The 22,539-nt window shown below is 42.1% G+C and overlaps 1 protein-coding gene across 1 annotated transcript; it reads right to left on the bottom strand.

Moving 5' to 3' along the window:
- Nucleotides 1-1,390: 1,390 nt before the first annotated feature.
- Nucleotides 1,391-22,036, bottom strand: ntn4 (netrin 4). The gene is made up of 10 exons (XM_026327419.2): nucleotides 21,625-22,036; nucleotides 19,452-20,005; nucleotides 14,110-14,388; nucleotides 9,003-9,129; nucleotides 8,555-8,740; nucleotides 3,691-3,904; nucleotides 3,496-3,590; nucleotides 3,113-3,181; nucleotides 2,757-2,930; nucleotides 1,391-2,569 (listed from the first exon to the last, which is right to left on the bottom strand). The coding sequence occupies exons 1-10, from the start codon at nucleotides 21,668-21,670 to the stop codon at nucleotides 2,430-2,432; spliced, it is 1,884 nt and encodes a 627-aa protein (XP_026183204.1). The 5' UTR covers nucleotides 21,671-22,036; the 3' UTR covers nucleotides 1,391-2,429.
- Nucleotides 22,037-22,539: the final 503 nt, after the last annotated feature.

Raw genomic sequence — 22,539 nt, 5'->3', positions numbered from 1 at the left:
GATACTTTCATAGATTTATGTAAGTAGTATTTTGAATGCAGGACTTTTAATTTTAACTATGCACTGGTGTTTCCACTTTTACTTAAGTAGATGATCTGAATACTTCTTCCCCCACCGCATCTCAGTACTTGAGTAAATGTACTTAGTTACTTCCGAATTAATTCCTGTCACATTCCTCTTCCCCTTTGCACTCGCTCACCCCTTCCCCTGCTGTCTGGCACCGCTCGGCAGAAACAAGGAGGAGCCCTGACCCCTCTGCCACAAATCTGCGAATGTGCCATGAATGAGGAAATGTGAGTATAAGAGACTATCCGGCCTCGGCTGTGAGAAAACATCCACTCCCTCTCACCTCTCATCAGTGAGGCGAGGCCAGCAGACAGGTGAATGACCTTTAACCCCGCCTGCCGCGGAGCGTTGCACGACGCGCCAGGAATGTGTCTGCACCTCTTTGCCAACCACGTCACAGCGAGCGGGCGAGGAGGCGGTGGAATACACGCACTCTGCCTAAACCCAAACAGAATGTGTGTGCTGGCCCCGGCCTCTCTGTTATGGTCTACATTCTGTGGCGCTGTGTGAATGTAGGGGAGAGCGTTTTCGGAGTGAGAGTGATGGATGACTTAATCTGAAGGGACACACAGAGAGGAACAGGAGGTGTATGTGGAGGAAAGAGAGCAGTGTGATAAGGATATTTTTGTCCAATTTGCGTGAAGCATTTCAAGGCCTGGACTGTTATATCGACTGTTGAACGTTGACGTTCATATGACTGTGTTTGGGGATAGCTCTACTCTCTAACAAGGTTTCCAGGAAAGATATCTGCAAGGTACTAAAGGATGCGTCTTGTTTAGTACACTTTTTGCCTCATGTTTGTAGTTTTGGCCACAGTGTCAGTAATATTATGAGGTTACCCATGAACGTCATTGCTGTGATCTGAGAACATAATGACGTTGGTAAAAAGAAGGTTGTAAACCCACGTGAAAATGAATATTCTAGCTTGAATTTCAGTTTGTTGGCTCATTTACAACCTGTAAACCTGTAACTGACTGGTTGCGTTTCTTGTCATATTTCACTGTAGTATTGTTTCTGTGTTTGCAGATGTCAGCCAATTGCTGCGCCTGTCAAGCCTCCTGGTCTTGCATGATAGAACTTATGAGTCATTTTTGAAACTATATCTTCCTTATTTCAAACAGTGGCAGTCAAAGCAGCTTCTCATGTCTAGCTGGAGCGTAAGGTTATGATATAGTGGGATGTAGACCAACTTCTTTACAGTGGTGAAAAACCACACAGTGGATGTCCCAGTAAGTACAATGTGACTATAAAAAACAAATGATGGCCAAACCTCTGAAAATAAGACCCAAGCTGTAATAAACTGTCCTTTAATATCACTATACAAGGACAAAAATGAAAAGAGAGGGATGAACAATAATATTTATATAGATATATACAAATAATACTGTACAGGAGCACAAAGGAAGGAATAATGAGAATGTTCTGAATTCAGCAGTGGAGTGTAATATGATGAATTATAATGCATAATATATCACAAACATTGGAACGGTTGTTCTTGAACATGTACACAAACCTCAAGAAAAGCTGGACTGAATCTGGACTGTGCTCGTAATATAGCGCTGCGTTCAAACACTCTCTATCTCAGGAACACACACACATTCACAAAAACAGGCAAATACATTCACATTTGGGCTAAAACCCATTAATTCTGATTTCAACACAGACACACCTGGACTGGCTGAGATTTAACCACCTGTAGTGGCTTGTATGGCTTGTTTAGCGTCACTCTGGGTGCTCTGCACATCATGTCTACAGCACACACACACACTCCTGCTTCTGTGAGTGTGTGTGTCCACTGTTACGAAGCATAGAGCAAACAGATGTGCTCCATCCACAGTTGATGACAGGGATTATGAAGTTTTTAAGTGTATATTTAATCTTCCTTTCTTTGTGTGTCCATATCCTCAGTTCATCTTAGGCTAAAGTGCTGCAGAGAGGAAGAAACATATTTTTGTGGTTTAATATATGTCAGTGAGTCCAGGGGGCATTCGGTCACTAAAATTAGAAAGCTCTTGGTCATAGTGTTGAATTCCTCAATTTCATGAGCAAAGAAAATTTTGCTTGAATCCTACATATGAATGTAAGAATGTGATTTTGCTCAGGTGTGCGACAGATATCTCTTAATAAAATTATGTCCCATGTGCTTTTAGCTTGTGTATTCCACCGCTAGCTTTATGTTCTCATTGGACAACAGCAATGAAATGGAGGGGTTGAAAACATCTGTCCAGTCCCTCAAAATCCTGTGCGATTCAGTAATCCACATCTGGAGGACACGCAAGCAGAAATCCATAAAGCCTTGTTTTGTTAAAAACAGTCTTGCCCGACCACGTGTTCTTCTGTCCTCCAGTGTCACATCTGTCCGTCTACCAGTTGCAGTCTTTTTTGAGTAGTGTGAGGACTTTGCGCCCCAGGCTCGGTTTCCAAAGCTTGACGAAGCTCTTCATGTTGACCAGGAGGCGGCCCTGCTTACGGTCCGAGTGGCCCGCCACCAAGTACTCCATCCCTGAGAAATTAGATCAAAAAATGTTGGACCTCAGGAAACCAATCTCAGTTTTAAAAACTCCAGTCACAGCTCAGATATATGGCAAGATTACTGACTTTCATGTCCATTAAGACATGTGTGTGATTATTTGGTCATTTCTTTATGATGATTAGATGATTCAGTGTGTGAGTATGTACATGTGTCTGACCTGGGTTGAGAATGGGGCAGGTGCAGCCCCGTGCGGTCCAGGACTCAGGGTAAAGGGTGACTCGACCTCGCTGTATCTTCAGCTTGGTGTTCTGACTCAGCACCTTCTGAACTTTGGCCTCTACCTCGGCATGGGAGCCCTTATCATGTGCCGACAGCACTTTCACCTTCAGGACTAAGGGTCAAGCAGAGAGAGGAGATGTATTAGGACTTTCAGTGAACGATTATGCATTTGTTTTTTTTAAGAAGATGCCAGTAGGTAGCCACAGTTTCTCAAAAGGCACTTTTATCAAATGCTGTCATCCTGTTTATCACTTGCAAGTGAACACAGGATCAATGCAGTTGTAGAGTTCTTACCGTATGCATAATTCATGGTGCAGAAGAGTTTACTGTTGGTCAGGGTTTGCTCTTTGCACTCACACTTCTCTGCAGGGGACATAACACAGATTTAATATTTGTAACATAACTGGAGTGTGTGTGGTCTCAGGTACTATATGGCATCCTAAGAATGCAAGAACTGTGTTTGTGTCCAGACAGGAATGTGCCTGTGAAAGCTGAAGTCACATGGTGATGGTGGTTTGGACAAGGACAGTTGGAACCTCTCCACACACACACACACACACACACCAGTCAATTTTCAGTGTCTTTCTAAGGCCCTATCAACACTTTTGGTTCTTAACCATTAACACTTGTTCACTGGCTTGTGGAACAAGATGAACAACACACCTACTCAGTCTCACCTGAGTAGTGGAGAGCAGAAAAGAGTTCATCTACTCTGAAAATTCTGGACGGCTCACTGGAGTTTCCCTCCAAGTTGTACAGGTCCAGATCAGAGCTGCAAAAACACATTACAACATTATGTAGAACCATAAATGGGACATTGTTGTAAACATATGTTCAACAGAACTGATTTGGCCCCTGTTTTTTTTACTCACCCGAACATACAGTCTCCAGTGAACGGATCACAATCTCCTGCACAATCACATGGACGGCAGCCATATTCATGGAAGCCCCAGTATCCCACCATGCACCTGTCACAGTGGGCTCCACCTACTCCAGGTTTGCAGATGCAGTTTCCGTTGGACGGGTCGCAGAGGGAGCTGTCAGCCAAGTGGAAGGGCATGGAGCCCATGGGGTGGCAGCTGCATGCTGGGAAAGCAAAAAGTGAAATTAATTTGTTTACATTGTGATATAGGTCAATTTCTCTAAATTGCAAATAAGAAAAAAAATACTTTATCATGTTTATCCTATTGAATTTGGTGATGTGCTGACACTGAGATCACCAAATTCATCCAAATACATCCTCTGGGGATCCTGAATGTCTGCACAATATTAAGAAGTAATAAAAATGTAAAAGACAAAAGTAATAAATAAAAAAATAACTTAAATAAAAAAGGAACATAATGATTGGAGCACTTTGTCCAAAGGTCTAAGCTGACAATTTGCTGACCTGCAAATTCTGATTTATCACCAGGAGTTAAGTATTTCTTTTTGTCTGCCTGGTATTGTTGCAGGAGATTACAAAGGTCTCTCTCTGTGTCTTATCACTGCTTTCTCCCTCCCTCATGTCCCCTTTAATTCTGTGTTGATAGGGTGTTCTTTAAACAACCTCCAAAAACAATACACTTACACACAGACACACACACTGTACATAACACCCACACATGTTTCCACTAACAGTCTGAGAAAACTACTGTCTGCTGTCTTTGTGTCAGGCCTCCCCCATAAATGGGTCTCTATCTCAGGGGCAGCCGAGAAGGAGGATGGGGGGAGACACGGCGAAGGAGAGGCAGAAGACCAGGGCAAACATAAATGGGGGTATTGTTTGGGGCAGTTTGTTGCTGTTTAATGATGCTTGAACTGGCAGTAAGTGACTCAGTCTATTTACTATACATCCAGAGAACATGTTCCTGCCCTTTCACCCCTTTTTTATTTTTAAAATGGAGTTTTATTATGAGGAGGTCTAAGTCAGGAGGTTGTGTTTTCTCAAGTCAAAGTTCATTATATGTTAAAGTTACGTCTGTAAACAAATATTCCAGTGCACTAAGGCTGAGATTGAATGTACTTTGTTGATTTTGGAAACAGCCACTGTCAAAATAATCTGTTTTAATGACCCAATCGACCCAATCAAATAACTTTCCAGTTCATGACGTTTGTATAAAGGCTTCTCATCCATGTCAGCTAAAAAGTTCAAATGAAATTATTCTTCAGCATGCCTCTTAGTCTGTAATAAAAGAAATCATCAGTCTATAAATTAGTTAGACAGGTCATCAAGAAAAATTGCCACTTACTGTTTCTAGTTTCTAAATGTGAATATTTGCTGCTTTTCTAATGTTTTGGTTTGGCATTTTTGATTAGTTCACTTTCAGTTCATGGACAACTGGATAATGGACAATTATTTTCAAACATTTTACGGTTGATCTAAAACTGGAGTAGAATATTTTTGGCACAAAAACAGCTAGATGACAAAATATATACAATATCACATAAAATATTCTTCTTCTTCTTCTTCCTCATCTTGTTGCCAAATGGAAATGTGATGGAGGTCAGATTGGTAGTTTGTGGTGTGTGTGAAAGATTAGTGTAACGTTCTGTTGTGTATAACAAAACCTTCAAAAGTAGCGCTGTAGTTTTCTCTGAATTTGCTGAATAATGACACATTTCCCATTGGAGGCTGATGCACCACAAACGTGTCTTTGCCCAGTAAGAACAACGTCCCATCATCCTTCCTCGGCTCCAAACCAGATATTTGTCAGACGAATAACTCGGGGCAACACAGAAAAGATAACCCTTATCGTAAAACTCAGTAGTGCAATATCAATAAAGTCATAAAGATATTACAGCTCTAGTCTTTACAGAGGAGTGTGTGTGCATCAGACTCGATTGTTTTAGTGAGCAGCCTCCACACTTTAATAATTAACAGAGAATACAGCAGCACCTCTGTTCCATGCAGTGGCAAAACACATGTGATGATGTGTTGGATATGAATGAGAACTTCTGAGCATAGGAACGGGGTCACCAGACAAGGACGTCTGTATATAAATACTGTATGTGTGCAGGTGTGTATCTAACAAAGCCATCAGCTGCAGGAGCTCTGACAATGAAAACTTTATGAGCGTGTGGTGAAACATGACAGGACACCTGCCTGAATGATCACAAAAAACACCCAGTGCATATAACAAACCCCCCCCCCCCCCCCCCCCCCCCCCCCCCCCCCACACACACACACACACACAGACATAAACACATGCTATAACTTTCCCCCCTGCTAAAGTGTTTTGGTGTGTACGAGCTTGTGTGGAGCTTGACAAGAGTGTTTTCTTTCTCGGCCCCTTGGAGCCTGGTATGAAAAAAATGTTCCTCACGACGGAGGGGAATTCCTCCATTGTCAGTGAGCGGCTGCAGCAGGGTTTCATAACCTGCACCTTCATTTCAGGGGTTCTCCGAGCATGCCATCAATCTTTGTCTATCAACCAGGTGTCAGGGAGTAGTATTAGCCTTTCACCCTCTGTGGTTACCCCTCTGGTGAGTTTTCAGGTCCAGTGACACCTAAGACCCTACAACACATCTGTTGTAAGAAAGGCGGTGCATAAATAATCTGTGACATTATGAGAGCAAAGCTAGCACTTATGTTTCCAAAGTGGCTTGTGATAAAGACACTGGAGAAATATATTGAGGAACAGTATACCTCTGCAGCCAAAGACATCCATGAAGATCCTGAATCAAGGCTCATAGAGATAGTAAGAGTAGAACAGCAAGGCTCCAGCAAAAGTGGTAGCTGCAAACATGCATATGTACATGCAGTGCTCGACAAGCTGCAATCATGAGTATTGTTGTTACTCTCCATGACTGCAGGAAGTTTATAGCAAGGACATTTGAAGGCTGCTGTAGAAGGAGAAAGCTGACTGTGATGTTTTAGTTTTCAAACCTCCTACAGATCTATATGTGGATGTTGTACAGCACATGGGTGCACACCCTGGCTCCTCAGACTGGTTATGAATTTGTAGAGGTTTGCAGGTGTTTGCAGAGTCCATGCAAGAACCATGTCGTGTTGTTTACCCCCCCATCATTTATTTATTTACAGAAGTATAGGGGTTATAGTTTCTAAAAGATGTTTGTACTTCAGTTGTAATGGACAATTTGATTTTAAAAATAAATCCCAAATGTAATGACACCCCACCCAACTCAGTGATAAATTGGGCTGATAGGAAACATATTCTCCCCTGTAGGAGTTTTTTAATGGTCTGGTGCAGTCTGACAGTTGTTTTGGATTCAGTGAGACGACATAAACACACACACCTTAGTAATCATGTGTGAGTCCGGCATACCTGCAGGACTGAACTCACTGGGTCACATCCGACAGATAATCAGAGCGAGGATGTAGCCACTGCTCTGTGTTCATGGATGATTATCTCGTGTTTACTTAACACTTGTCTCATCAACCACACATTCACAAAATCAGAAAAGGACCCTCACAACTGTCTGTCTACACCAATGATCACCATGAAGTGACACCAGCTCTGAGTCACTGATTAGAAATGGCAAAACAACTCGAGATGGACAAGCAGTGGTTGTGTGTCGCGCTTTGAGTCAAGACACAGGAATGCCTCATCTGATGATTAACTATGATGCAAACCTTAGATTGAGCTTGGGCTGTCTGCTGCTTCTCTTTCTTTCACTCGCTCTCTCTCTCTCTCTCTCTCTCTCTCTATCTCTCTCACACACACACACACACACACACACACACTGAGCCAGATGCCCATCAGGAATCAACGTTATCCAGCACGTCCCGGCTTGTGATCTAAGGCCTTAGCATTCCTTCAGAGAATGAGAGCGCTGTGCCAGTGTAGTGTGTATGATTCATACCAGCAGCATTTTGTCAACACCGCTATGATTAATTATACCTGATGACATTTTACACTGTGTTCTACATGTCGTGGTTGTGGGTTTCATGTTGTCAGTTTGCTGAAAAGATTGCTAGCTAATATTTACCAGTGAAATTCCTGAACTCTTCTCATATAACTGGACATTTCTGTGGGACTAATGGAGTGATGACTAATTTAATATGTGATCAGTGTAATAAAATGTAAGATGTGACATTTGGGTTTTTAGATATAGTTGACTAATATATTTGTCCTCTATTTAAATCACAAAAACTACAAGGGTAAAAGTGTAGTTTTTTGAGTTGTCATATTTTTTGTCCCATTTTTGAATCAATTGCTAATATAGATCATATATAGGGGGTTGGAGTGAGGTCATTTTAATTATCATTTAGGTTGCTGAAGTTTTACCAACCTTTTGTTGCATTTTAAATGGAAATGGCACTTTAGTTGAGTGAACTACATCCTACTAAATTACACTACTTACTGACAAATTAATAATTCTGTGGCGCAACAAATAAAATAGCACACCTGGAATAAATAAAGGCAGATCACCAGTCACCCCAGTGATCTGTTATTGCTGGGCTTTCTCAAAATTTGGCCATAATTCAGAGTAGACTGTGTTGCTTGTCAATCATATGTAACTTATTTGGTTTCCTCCTCGGCATAACTCCAGTTGTGGTTGTATAATTTTAGGAGCAATAGAAAGTTAAAAACCTTTGACCCACAACCCTCCCTGTTTTGTGCCATAATGCAAATTTACACGTGCATACAATTTGTAAGTTAAATTTATAGTATAGCAGCATTACACACAAAATAAAACCTAAAGATTTAGGTAAGAGGCCAAACTCTGTTTCCCGTCTCTGTCACATTGGTCACTGTCATGAGCAACATGTTGAAGACGATGTGTGTGTCTTACGTTTGCAGGAGTCAGGGGCGGTGTGCGGTCTCTGGGGGTCTCTGTAGAAGCCGGCTTTGCATTTCTGACACTGACGTCCGTCTGTGTTGTGCAGACAGTCACACACACCTCCGCTTCGCTGGCCAGACTCACGCCACGCCACCCAATCAAAATGGCAGCTCTGTGCGTGACCGTTACACTTACACTCTGGTGAGAAAGGGAGACAATCAGGGTTAGGCCAGTGGCTTCATATTTCTGGCCAGTTGTTGTCACAGTTTTGCCACAGTATAAATGTGAATAAATGGTGATTAGTTTTTTGTTATGTCTTTGGGTCTCCAGTAAGAAAAGAGCAACCCTGCAAGGTGCTGGACTGGACATCAGGAACAGTTCAGCACTTTAGAGTTGACACAATGTCATCTTGTGAAATTGCTGTGGGGGGAAAAGGTGTGACTGTGCTTGTTTGACTCACTCCGACATTCGTGCGGAGCCCCCGTCAGTCCATCTGCGGGCTGCCAGGGCCGGTCGTTGTAGAGAGGAGCACAGCGCTCACAGTGATCACCTGCAGTGTTGTGTCTGCACACACACTTCCCATGGACCTGACCGAGAGAAGGAAAGAGAGAGAGAGCTCATTAGCAACAGGCAAAATGAAAGAAAGGTAGAGAAGGAAGGATGTGAGGAACAAAGAGGGCAGTGTGATGGAGAGGAGAGTTTCCCACATGAGGGCTCTACTCTGTCTGTAGATTTCACACTCATTCTTACCTTTTGTGCTTCTCTTTTCCCTCTTTCCCTCCATTTCCTCCTAATTTATTCATCTTCTATCTCTTTCTCAGTCTCTCCCTCGCCTGACGGTAGCGAACGCAGATTTATTGTTTGCTTCATTGCTGGAAACAATAACGGGCCTCCACTTTGAAAAGCCTGTAGTTCTGCTTCTGTGTGTGTGTGTGTGTGTGTGTGTGTGTGTGAGAACAGTGCAAGTATGCGGCGCTGAGAGCACAATAACAATCTCCTTGTCATTCCTGCGAGCTGGAATGTCGTGCATGCTGGATAATGATTTAGAGAAAGGGGGGCAGTTGCATGTTACACAGTGTAACTGTAATGTAGGACACACAATAACACAGTGATTACAGAGGTAGACAAACACTACACACGCACACACACACACATAGAAAATAACTGCAAATGCACAAAAGAACCACAAATCTGGCAAATGTTTCCCATGAAGTGTGATGTGTCACCAACTCCTGAATGGTTTTGGTTCATATAAGACTTAAACACATCCACATGCTATAGGAATAGAGCTGTAAACAACATGCCCTCTGCCTGAACCGACCACAGATCACACTAACGAGGGAAGCAATTGCACAAATGAGAGGTCCAGGCAAATAGGAAGCAGGAGACCTAATGACACATACCTCTAAAATGAAAAAGACAAAGTCATTAATGAAAACGTCCAGAGTGCAACTAAGGAGGAGGACATGGAAAGAGGTGAAGAAAGGAAATGGCCAGCAGTAGCATCTGGCTGTGGTCCAGATAGCTGGCATTTCAACCCATTTCACATGTTGGTCATGTCGTGATACAGGACAATTAACACATGTCCACAGTGAGAACTGCACACACGCAATCATGCAAACTCGACAATACAGAGGACACAGAAGGTCCGGACTGATATTCTGAATACTGACAGAAATGTTCCTGAAGCTGATGATAGCTGTTAGATCATGTCAGGATCACCAGTTTAATCTCTTTTGAGCCATAATAGGGAAATAGTTGGATTTAGAACAAGGATCTTTTCTTAAATCTAAAAATAAAGATATTATTTGTGGTTGGGCATCAAAAGTGTTCTTGTTCTTGTTCTGGTTTTACTAGTATTTTGATGGGACAGCTGTCAAAGTCACATCCTGACGGATTGAGTGTCTCTGCCAAATTACATTATAATCTATGAAATAGTTTTGCAGTAATTTCAAACAGGTTTTTTGTAGTAGATTTGTCTCAAAGCCAGTGATGACATCTTTGGGATTGTTTAATCAGACTTGACCAAGCTTTGCCAGAGCCACCTTAGACTTTAAACTACTGATTGTACAGGCTAATTTATGCTAAGGCTGCGTTCAGACTGAAAAATTCATTCCTCCCTTTCATTTGAATTAAGTGATTAAGGTGTAAGTGAGGTCAGACAAAAACAAAAAATGCAGGGTCATCCATATAACAGGAATTGGGTTATTCCTACTGTACTATCTCACAATCGGAGACATGGAAAGAGCTATTAGAGCTTTAAAATTCTGTGGGAATGACAAATCATTTGTATAAGCCCCATGTGTTTCAGTCTGAATCTTTACAGTCTGAGTAGCAATCTCACGCTTTGTGTAAAATCTGCAGAAATCCTCTTTAAGGAACAAGCAATTCAAAGAAATTAAAGGTATAAGGAAAATATCAGGGAAATAAATGAACAGAGTTTAAGCAGAAAACGCAGTAAAAGAAAACACACACACCCTGACTGCAGTAGCTGCTCCTGGATGCGATTAGGGGTGTGTGTGTGTGTGTGTGTGTGTGTGTGTGTGTGTGTGTGTTGGCTTTGTGGCTGACTAACAGACAGTGTAATCACCCTGAACCACAAAACCCCATGTGGGGGTCTGGGAGCACAATAATAACAACAACAAACAAACTGGTCCCTTCATCCCTGCTCACAGTGTCTGGGCAGTAATGACCCGACGTATCAGGACCACTTTCACCGCTGATTACTGCACACACACACTCAGAGCAGACAAAACATTGCATACTTAAGCAAACACCTGACATGTGCAGCAGAAAAACCAAACACACACAGTATTTAATATGAATATGAATAGAACAGACTACAATGCTTCACTGTATGTTTGGTGGATATAAAGACACCCATGCAAGGTCGCACATATTTATTAAAAGACCAGAAAAATACATACCCTCAGACACACACACACACACACACACACACACATAAACACACACCCTTCCCTTCCCTGAGTGATCAGTAATCTCTGCCATCATCTTCCGTCTTGTGCTGCTCTGCTTGTTTGGGTTTTGCCAGTAACGATGGCTCTGGGTTGTGCTGATAGGCAGACACAGGCACTTATATAACCTCTGTGTGTTTACCGAACGCTCCTGCATGGCATTCAGATGACCTGAGGTAATGTTGCACAGGACAGTTAAGAAAGATTTTTCAAACCATAGGTCATACGTGTGCCAAGAACTATTAGTTGCCTGGTTTCATATTGCACAGAAATAAGAATTAAAATGATTTATTGTTATTGTAATAAAGTCGAATTACTTGGAATTTTATAGTAGATTTATAGACCTGCATCCAATAAATCAACTGTCCCTCATTACAAAAATGCTGGTATCAGCAAAGCAGACAAATGATTTGTCTTCTTCATTCATCATGTAAAATACCAGACATTAATATCAGCCGCTACCTTCTAGCATATATGCAGTATCCTTTAAACAAATGTAGAAAATTACTGCTACTATATTCCTACAATTATCTACAATTATCTACAATTAGGGGTTATTGTTTTTTTTTTTTATAGAGTATAAGTCACAATTGCATGATTTTAGAGGTGGACAGCTGTCTGACTGATATGTTATTTAAGTCCAGTATTGGCCCTAAATATTAGTTCAACTTAGGCAAGTCAATGAATTGGTTCAATATTAGCATATCACAAATATATTGGCATAGATTTGAGCTGCTTTTAGTTCTTAGATGGCAATGATTTGTTGGAGGTAGAGGAAAACCAAAGATAATGTTGCATAGTATGTCCATCAGAGAACAACAACATATGCATATTAAGTGATTTCTGTTTTGATATGTGTTTATATAGGGGGACAAATAACTACATTGCTGTCAGCCTCAAAAATCCATTTCCAGACAGACTTTGCTCTGCTGCATGTACTTGTGTAGTACTGTCTTTGCTTGTGTAAATTGTAAAGGAAACTCACTTTCCCTGTCGAGTGTCGCTGATTGCAGCAGAACAGGCGCTCGGCTTCTGCTTGTAGAGATGGCAATGATAGGAAACTGGCGGCTCTGAAACACTTATTAATCTCCAGCAAAAACACTGTCTGTTCACACCTTTATCAACACACACACACACACACACACACACATCCATCAACACCATCATTATTCCCCAGTTCAATCAATATCTCCATCTCCCGGGTTTGTTATCAGTGGAAGGCAGCTGTTTATCTGACCAGACTGAGTCAGAGGAACAGAGGAAGCAGGAGAGGGAGAGTTATTAAGACGACTGACAACACCAAGTGAACACACCATTTACTCTCCAAGTATCGAGCCTTATAATCTCGATTTCCATCAGAACAAGTGAAAACCTGCCCATGGGGTGTGATTACTTCATGATAATTATCAACACAAGTAAAACTTAAAGAACGGAAGTGAAATGTCAGTGTGTCAAAACAAAGAGTGGTAAATTAGTATTTGAAACAATTCAATTTGCACTGGAGATATAATTACTTGTAAGGGGAAATCCCCTCCCCACTCCCCCTCCCCATAAAAAACAACAATAAAGACTGAATAAACCTTAACTCAAGGCCCAGGGCTTTGTACAAACTGAGATATATCATAACTCACTGAAAAAGACTCAGATTTTGTTGCCTAAGAACAAGAATGTATGTTCATGCTCAAATAATAATATTTAAATAGTTTCTGTACAAATGTAATTTCTATTGGCAGTAAACGGACATTGCGGACACACATTGCATTGTGGAATTGTAAACAAAAAGTATTGTACATGTCATGGATGCCATCTTTTGGATTTTTAAGATTTTATTGTGTGCTTAGATTTCACAGCCAGAATTCAGACACTCAAAAATAAAATATAATAAAATATAATATAAATATAAATGTAGAGCATGATATGGTAAATAATGGGCGATAGTGGACTAAGCTGCAGACGAGCTGTAACTAACATTTATAGGACATTCTCCCAGTTTCTTGGTAATGTGATATTATTAAAATAGCATTTACACACACACACCTGGTCATGTCTATCAAATGAAACAGGGCTGTGTCATGCCCCTTGGTTTCATGCTTCATCTACTGGTTTGTAATTGATGGCATTGATATGACAGTAAAAGGAACCAAATGTGATTTTGGAAAATAAGATTAGCTCAAGATCCACTAACCTACTTCATCCAGAGCTCTCAACTGCCTCTAATGTTCTTCATTAGCAGGCATTTGTTCAGTTGGCGGCTTTTATTGTGATTGAATTTCATTACTTATGAGATGATGTTGCAGCTGAGCAAACTCCTTCCACTAAAGGAAGCCATGGGAAGTGGTTAAGAGCACCAGAAAAGTCTAGTACGTTGACCTTGGGTTAAGATTGTTTTGCGTATCCGCCATTTCCAAGATCAAGAATTGATGTTTGTGCTTAAAACGTAAAGAAGAAGCCTAAAGTGATATTTTATGATGGAAATGAAGGGAGCCTCATTAGACAACACACAGTGAACACTGGGAGTGTTTGTGTGTGCAGATCTCTCCCATTTTATAGATTGTAATCTGTTAAAATCTGTGCTCATTGCTGCTCACTCACCACATGGTTGGTCCGGTCTCTGATGGGCTGGTATCCCGGTGCAGGAACACACTGCTCGGCGTGTCCATTACAGAAGCAGCTTCCCTTCACTATCAGGTCGTAGATGGCAAAGTGTCTGGTTGGAAGAGCTTCATGTGTGGAGGCGAGGTCTTTGGCCTGGCAGGGACACGACTGGTGCTTTAGCAACCGGATCCGTATGTTGGTCACCCTCAGCTGCTGCTGGCCTTCCACTCCAAACGGATCCAGGTGCTCCCACTTTGGAAGTGTTCGGTAGATCATCTGTTGGTCAAAGAAGGAGGCAGGTTGTGTTAATTCCAGTAGTTTACAGATTTTCTGGCAGCAAAAGAATCCTTCCAATTATCATCTAACAATTATCATCCTTTATCACCATAATTTCAAGCAACGAAGTCTGGAAAAGTGTTCATGTTAACTTCAGAGATTTAGGTCCAAGTCAGGTATATCAGGAATTTCTGGCTGCAATATGTCCGTTTCAACAAACACTGATCACAAAGTCTATATCAGTGGCAGTAGATCTAAATAAAATCCCATTTAAACCTCAATACAGTTCAACTAACTTCAAAAAGAACTATACACTTATGTATAACAGGTTTTTACTTAATGTGACACCACTTAGCAGAAGAAGCTAATTTAGACTGTTGGTGAATAATGTGTGAACACTGCTTCAGTAGTGGCTTGTGATGTGGACTTTTTATCGTTACTTTATAGTTAATTATTATAATAACTTTTGACTGTCCCATCCTTGGGATAATCTTTAACATATAATCTCATACATCCTTATTTCTTCCTCCAGAAGGTTCCTCTTTGTTGGACTTGGTATTTATGGCTTTCTGCCTCTTTGGTTTCCTTTTGCAGAATAACAAAATGCTTAAGAGCAGAAAAGAGCAGATGGGACACTTTGGATTTCTCACAGCTTCACTTCATGATTTAGAGGGGTTCGACAGGTGTATTCAGCTGCACAATCAGGTACTTTGATGCTGTTCATGTCACTACATGTGTCATGTTAATGGGGCTTTGTTTTGGTGTCAATTACAGTATATGCTAAACTGTGACCTTGCACCCCAGTACTATTAATTCTGTCCTCACATAACTGTAAGGGTGCTGGGTGTCCTTAAATGAGTGCACCCAACATTTCTTCAACTTTTTAACTCTCTTCACCCTATCTGGTCCCTGGACATCCTTTAAATCGATGACGGCTGCCATCACCATGGCTACTGATGCCACTAGCAACCAAAGCACTACTCCTGTTGCCAGGGGGAAAAAGTTGGTGTCTGCCTCAACTCTTGCTGTGAAAGAAATGTGTATGTCCAAATGTGTATTTGCACTGTCTCTTTACTAAAGTGTGTTGTTGTCGTTCCTGGCTGTCATTGATATCATTGGGTGTGTAGTGTGTGTTTGTGTGAGTTTTGGTTGAGATGCATGTAAAGCCCCCATGCAGCTTCCTCATTGGCTGGATGACTGGCTGAGAGCCTGTGATGGGAGGAGCACTATTAATTTCTCCATTGTTGTAAAAAGGTCAAAGGGTCGTGGCATTGTGGTCTGTAATTAAGAGAACACGACAAATAGGATGAGGGGCGCCGGTCCGCGGGAGAGCACGGAGAGCAGGGCCAGACAAAGACAGGGACGGAGATGCAGCTTCACATAACTCAGAGCTGGACAAAAGGCCTGCGACAACCCAGCGACACCACAGCAACACCAACACACAAACATAACCATGCTGGCATGCACACAAAATAACATTGCAGTTCTGGATTCTTATTGGAGCTTTTACTACACAATCCTGTGTTGTAGATTTCCTTGAAATGGAGACAAAATATTAGTGTCAGCAAATATGCTGATGACACCCATGTTTATGTTACTCTAAATCACAGAAATACAGTTTTTTTTAGTGAGATTTTAAATCCTGCTGTTTAACTGATAACTATTTTGAAGTATTCAACAGTTTCTGTTGCCTTATTCACCCCACTTCCATTACATGAAGCATTTCTTCAGCTGTGCTTATCATAACAGGACATTGTTGAAAAGTCAGTGTTTTGAATAGCAGGTGCCTTGTTTTTGTTTGTGCTTTCTGGTGATGCAAGGAGCAAAAGGATGAAAAGAAGACTGCTAGAAATATTGCAATTAACAGTGCAGGTTCACAAATGTCCAGTGAAGAAGGAAGAATTTATAGGATTTGTTGAGTGACAAGACTGTACATAACGTGTTTTCAAGAAACAGTTGTTTGTTTCATGAGGGAACCTTTAAGTATAATTTTGCTTTGTAGCTAAAGTGGGAGAAAGCTGGTTATCCGTCCGTCATCTGTATCCACTTATTGCCACCAGGGTCACAGGGATCTGCTGGAGCCTATCCCAGCTCTCTTTGGATGAAAGGCAGGGGTACACCCTGGACAGGTCACCAGTAAAGCTGGTTATGTTAAGGGTATTAATTATTAGTATATTTATAGAAGTTTAAAACAACCAAAAATAAATGTATATGTTAAGTTGAAAGCAAATGCTGTAGGTGAAGTTTTACTTTTTACCTGTTGTGAAATATACAACAAATTTGATGCCAAATGAGCCACATTTTAATTTAGTCTGACTCCAAGCAGTTAGTTTACTGTGGGCCATGTGTCCACTCATAATCTTTCTTCCTGTTTCAGGCTGAAGACTGAACTAAGTCTGAATTTATCAGGCCTAATTCCATCAAAGAAGTCTGAACTGTAATCTGGTAAACATGCACAATGGGCATTGATGGAAGGAGAAAGCCAGACAGGGAAGCTGAGAGGGGGATGGGTGTCTAGCCAACAGTACCAACATCCATCAGAGCAACAGCACTTCCTTCCCAGCAGACAGACAGAGCACCGACTGTATGTGTTTATCTGAAAGGGCATGGACAAGTGTGTGTGTGTGTGTGTGCTCGAGGAACTGTAGAAAAGAAAGGAAATATGTGTGTTGGCTGGTCTGCCATACTATCTTCTTTAAGGAGGTCAGTCTGGATAACAAACACTCACATTCTTCCAGCTCAGTTGACCTCATAAATAAGACAAGGAGTCCTGCATATTACACACACACACACACACACACACACACACACACACACACCACCTTTTCCCTACATTACAGGTGAACATGAAAAGCTCTCAGCACAAGAGATGACATGCTTTCATGTTTGCAGGGGAAAGAAAAGAGGCAGAAAGTTGAGAATAGCTGCTGCCTGTAATCGCTCCCAGCTACAACACCCACCTCCTCCACCTCCTCTTCTTCACTCCAGACACTCACATGTATGACAGCCCAACATGCTTTGATAGAAACTAAAGAAACACACATGAAACACGATCTGTTAAGCACCTTTAAATGAAGTTAATCAGTGATGCTCCTTTATGTATTGTTCTTTAATGTTGGCTTACAGATTATTGATGCAGTAATATTTCTGACTGTGTTATGTGGAAGCAGTGGAGGGAAATCTTTCCTAGACTCAGCACTTTATTAGCCCAACAGAAAGTCGTATTACAATTAATCAGTCACCAATATACTAAAAAGCAGCAAATCCTCACATCCAGGATGCAGAGGCCAGGCGTGTGTTTTTGGAATTTGTGCTAAATTCATTCTTTATCAAAACTGTTCAGAACAAAGTTTTATTTAAATATATAAAAGCAGAAGAATTGATGTCTAAGACACACAGTTAAACATACTGTACAGTGTAGGCTTTGTCATCTCCCTGCACTGTCTGACTGATATTATAGGTGATGCACAATAACAACAAAAACACAGTGGAGCAGCAGCTGGTCTGTTGGACTGCTGCTTAACCTCTTTTAACCTCTGGGTCATTAGTTGAGGGGTTAGAGGACAAAAGTCATCCCCCGAGCAGAGGTGGCTGAAGTTAACGCGAAGCAAAGCAAAGTCAGAAAAACGCTGCTATTTTTATACTTTGATGCACAAAAGGTGAAGAGGAAATAATGCAATAAGGCACAAAAGTATAAACATACATACAAAGAATTTAGTGAAAGTCCTGACAGTGAGAAACAGCATAAAGAGAAGGATTTATGACTCTGATTTAAGACCATAACAGCTGTCAGAAATACTTGGAGGGACTCGTAACAGGGAGAGCCCATCAAAGAGGCGCAAACACACATCACATCTGAGAGCTTTGCAGGGAGCCTAGAGCAGCACCGGGCTCAGCATGTGCTCTCACACACATCTGCAGAGCAGCACCCGACACACTGCTTCGATTAAACATCAAGGGACTTCAGGAAGCCCTCTCGTGCTACAGTCGACGTACGCCTATTAAACACTCGCTCATGCACATACACACACTTGCACAGCCTCCCCCCACCTGGATGCTCTTTCATTCTGCACATTGAGCCAACTGTGCCATATGACTCTTGCATGTTGCGTGACTGACTGCAGAAGGATATGAATTTGATCCAGTAGGAAGTGTAATGTGCACTGTAAATCTCACAGAAGCACAGGCAAATGTCTCTAAAGTGGCACGGTTCACCTGTCATTCACGGCATGTATGATCTGATGTCATTCATAGAGGGAGAAAAATCTGCTTAGTGAGCAGGAAACTCTCCAGGTTCACTGCAGGTGTGTTATTTCCACCTTCGTTTCCACCTGTGTTAGCCTGCTTTCTCAGAGGTTTTACTGTGTTTAGGCTCAGAGAAAAACTGGGAATTCAACCAAGACAAATCTGATCATGGAAGCTGCACCCAGAAGGTGAGGCCTAATGCTGAAAGAAGCGAGTGTTTGGTGTCACCGTTGTCAAGTTATTTTGTGTGTTGAGTGTGTGTGTAAAGAAACATCAGATTTTACAGGTTTGGTTGCAGTGTGCGGCACCATTGGGTGTCATTATTGGTTGCATTATTGTGCTTCATTAATATAAAGTTAGTATAGCTGCAGTTCACGACTTTAAGAACAGCTTCCATAGCGTCAGTATTCACTGACTCATTACTACAAGGGTGTTTTAAATTTGGATTGTGTGGGAGTTATTCAAGTCTGTGACGTTGTGTTGGAATTTCTGCTAAATCTCACTTATCCACAGAGCCCCAGGTTGTTGATGTTGGCAGGTGTGGAGCTGTTACTCATTGAATCTGGGTGATGATTCCTCAGGAAGCTGCATTCATTTCCTCTGAGCCCCTTGTGTGTACAGTAAGTAGGGTTACCATACAGTAGGTGCAGATGGTTTCATGCTTCAGAATAGCAAGTAATGTATGTTGAACAGAATGTGAAGGCCTCTGAGATGAACTGGACATTAGCTTGACTTAACTTTGCTTCAGACTCATTCTAGTGGATTCTGCATTTGCACATCACACAATCTGGACAGAAGAGACTCAGCTTCCTCCTCACCTCTCCCCTGTTGCAGGGATAAGCCCCTGAGTATTTAGATGTGCAGGTGGCCCCGTCCCGGCCCACTCCTGCTTTTCCCTCCTCCAGCCCAAAGATGGCGCTGCAGTTACTGGCATAGTACTGAAGCATCCGCCATGTTTGCCCAAAATCCTGCGAGCGCTCCAGGGTCATGGCTGCAGGCCTCGGCGAGCGAAACACAACGATGAGATGTGTGAAGTAGAACTCAGTCTCCAGATCCAGCTGGACTGTCTCAGACTCCACCCCCTCTGCTGACTGCCACCAGGTGTTGGGGTGACGGAAGGAGGAGTCGGACATGGCTCCGGCCAGGTGAGACAGAAGCGGCAGGCCAGCGTTACACTTGGCGCATTTGCCGGCGCTGCAGGCCAGGTTGGCGTTGGGGTCGGAGTATGAGCAGTAGAGCTCGGTGCCATTATTGCCACAGACGGTCTGCGTCAGGACCCGGCGGCCCAGGGCTAAGTTACCCATACGGGGGTTGCAGGCCCGGCTCTCACATCGAGGGGCCACACCTGCACGAAACATTTCCACCGACAGACCTGGATGGAGGGAGAGAAATAAGAGAAGTTTATGTCCAGTGTAGACAGAGGTGACATAAGCGGAATAACAAGAAAAAAGACTGAAATTGTGGATGCCAGGTGGGCACAGCAAGGTGTGGCGCTCAGTATACCTCAGGTTAAAGAGTCACGTTACCCAAATAACTTACTTCTAGTGGCATTTAACCAGAAGTTTCATTTTAGTTTGTTTATCCAGCTTGTGAGGTGTCTGTCTGTGAGATTTCTGCCTCGGGGGAGCTGAGCTTTCCAGAATCAGTCCGTCTTACACTCAATAATCCACAGATTTCACTGTCAACAGCTTCAGTGCAGCTGTTTTCTTGGTAGAGAGAATAAAGGAATCTGTGTGAATAAATACCACTAGAGAAGGTTTTTCCTGTAACTTGCGTGAATTGAACTTTCGAGTCCATATTTTAATAGGAAGAACATTTCGGACAACTCTTCCCCCCCGAGCTGATATTTTGTGACCTATGTGTAATAACTGACCATATTAACCAATAAAAATGTCTCGTTAGTCAGAATTTAATGCTCCACGTTAACCCCCAGACTTTCTATGCAGGTCTGGAGGATTTCCGAGGTAGTTTGCTGATTCTTCCAACGAACAGACACACCTAAATCTAGATTATAATAACAGGGTGAGAGCAAATGGGTGAGCTGAGAATAAGAGTGACTCAGTGTGTGTACACAAGTCAAGTGATTTACCTCAATCGGAAACGTTATGCAAAAGGGATAATAGAGGCATTGTGCACCTGTCTGCCAAAGACTGCAGCCCGTGTGACACAGATAAGGTTTGGCAGCTCAGAGAGGATGAGCAGTATTCAGACGCCTTCCAGACGCTTTGCAACCCCCCTCCCCGAGGGGCCACAGTGTCATCTTCTAAAGTAGATTTAATATTTTAAACTTGGAGAGCTCTTTGTTTTTGACGTAAAAGACCACACAGATAGACTCATACTAAACTTCAAAGGCGAAAATAATTAACTTTTACATAGAGAAAGTTTTTTTTTTCCTAAAGGATGTTTTAATTAGACAGGAGTTCATGCTGAATTACATAACTGTCTGCAGGTGGGGAGGTCATGGGAGGAAGAGTGAAGCCTTTTACAGAATAATTTAGATTCATTCTCCCACTGTGCTAAGTAATAGGGTTGAATGAGTAACTAAGAGAGTGAGACTGTGTTAAAGTCAGCTAAGTTTGATTTCACAGGAACTTCAGTATCAGAGTTTGTAAATCAGGGATGTAGATGCAATTTAAAATGAAAAATCCCCATTTTTTAAAACTTTTATACCAAACTTTCATCTAAATCAGTGCAACTGAACAACAATGAGACTCCAGCCTGTCCTCTATTGTTCTGTTCTCCCATGAGGTTAATTATGAGAACCGGAGGCTATTTAGTCTATTATTCTAAAATAAACTGTGAACCTTTAATATATACAGGCTCAATTATCAGAAATCCAAAGGAGAAACTCTCCCAGTCACAGATTAAATTGCCTAAAAATTCAAGCGAGTTTTGCATTGCTGCACTTGACCCTGAGAAGAAACGGCTCATAGTTGCAGCAGTGACTCTAACCCTGAGAATAAGGATGTCTGATGACAAAACAACACTTACCTGCATCTGACAGCACGGCCAGACAGATCACAGATAAAAACAACATATCTCCTTGTTGCGGGAATAATCCAAAATGTGAGAGAAGAGGCAGGAAACTGATCCAGATAATCCGCTTCAGAAATTAAATATGCAAAGATCTCATGCGTGAAGTGCGTAGGCTCAAATCCAGTGTGGACTTTCTCTTTCACTCAGCCGCGACCCAATAAGACGAGAATAACTCAGTCGGAGGAGAAAACAACATGATCCCGGACGGTGTGTGATGTCCCGCTGAGAGAGCAAAAGAGCCGCAGAGGAGGAGAAGTGAACGGGTCTGCCCAGTTCGTGTGCTGCTCCGGGACCTGCAGAGCGTTTCATTTCCCTACAGTGAGAGCCCGCTGCCCGCTCTGCCCCGCAGATCTATTTCTAAGGAGCGCAGAGACACGCAGAGGTTGTGTAGTGACAGCAGCTCCGCCTCTCCTCCGCGTTAAAGGAACAGAGCTGGCATGGATGGAGCTCACAACCTGCTCCTCACACCAGGGGGCAGCACATATGAGGGTCCCGGACCTCTGGGGGGGGGGCGGGGATATATTTCTACCTCTCACTCAGAAATATAGAATATTAAATTTGCAGTTTAGAAGACAACAGATTAAAGACACATATAGAGGTGGAAAACGTATTCAGACATTAAAGCAACGTAACAGTAAGACTTTGATTAAAAGTGTTAAGTAGAGAAATCAGATAAATAAACATTTCAGTTTGGAGCTTGAGAATTTTAACACAATTAAAAATGGACAATTTTGCAAAATTAGTGCTTATACTCCTTTTAAAATACATTTCTGATAATACTTATATAGTTTTACTTTGTGTATTTTTACACTTAAATACTGATCTGGCTCCAGCAGATTCCCTTAATAGGAATAGGCAGGTACAGATGAT

This window comes from Mastacembelus armatus, chromosome 23 (assembly GCF_900324485.2).
Source record: "Mastacembelus armatus chromosome 23, fMasArm1.2, whole genome shotgun sequence".
NCBI lineage: Eukaryota > Metazoa > Chordata > Actinopteri > Synbranchiformes > Mastacembelidae > Mastacembelus > Mastacembelus armatus.
Note: the sequence above shows the minus strand (reverse complement) of the source record. Positions and strands in the feature narration are given on the sequence as shown.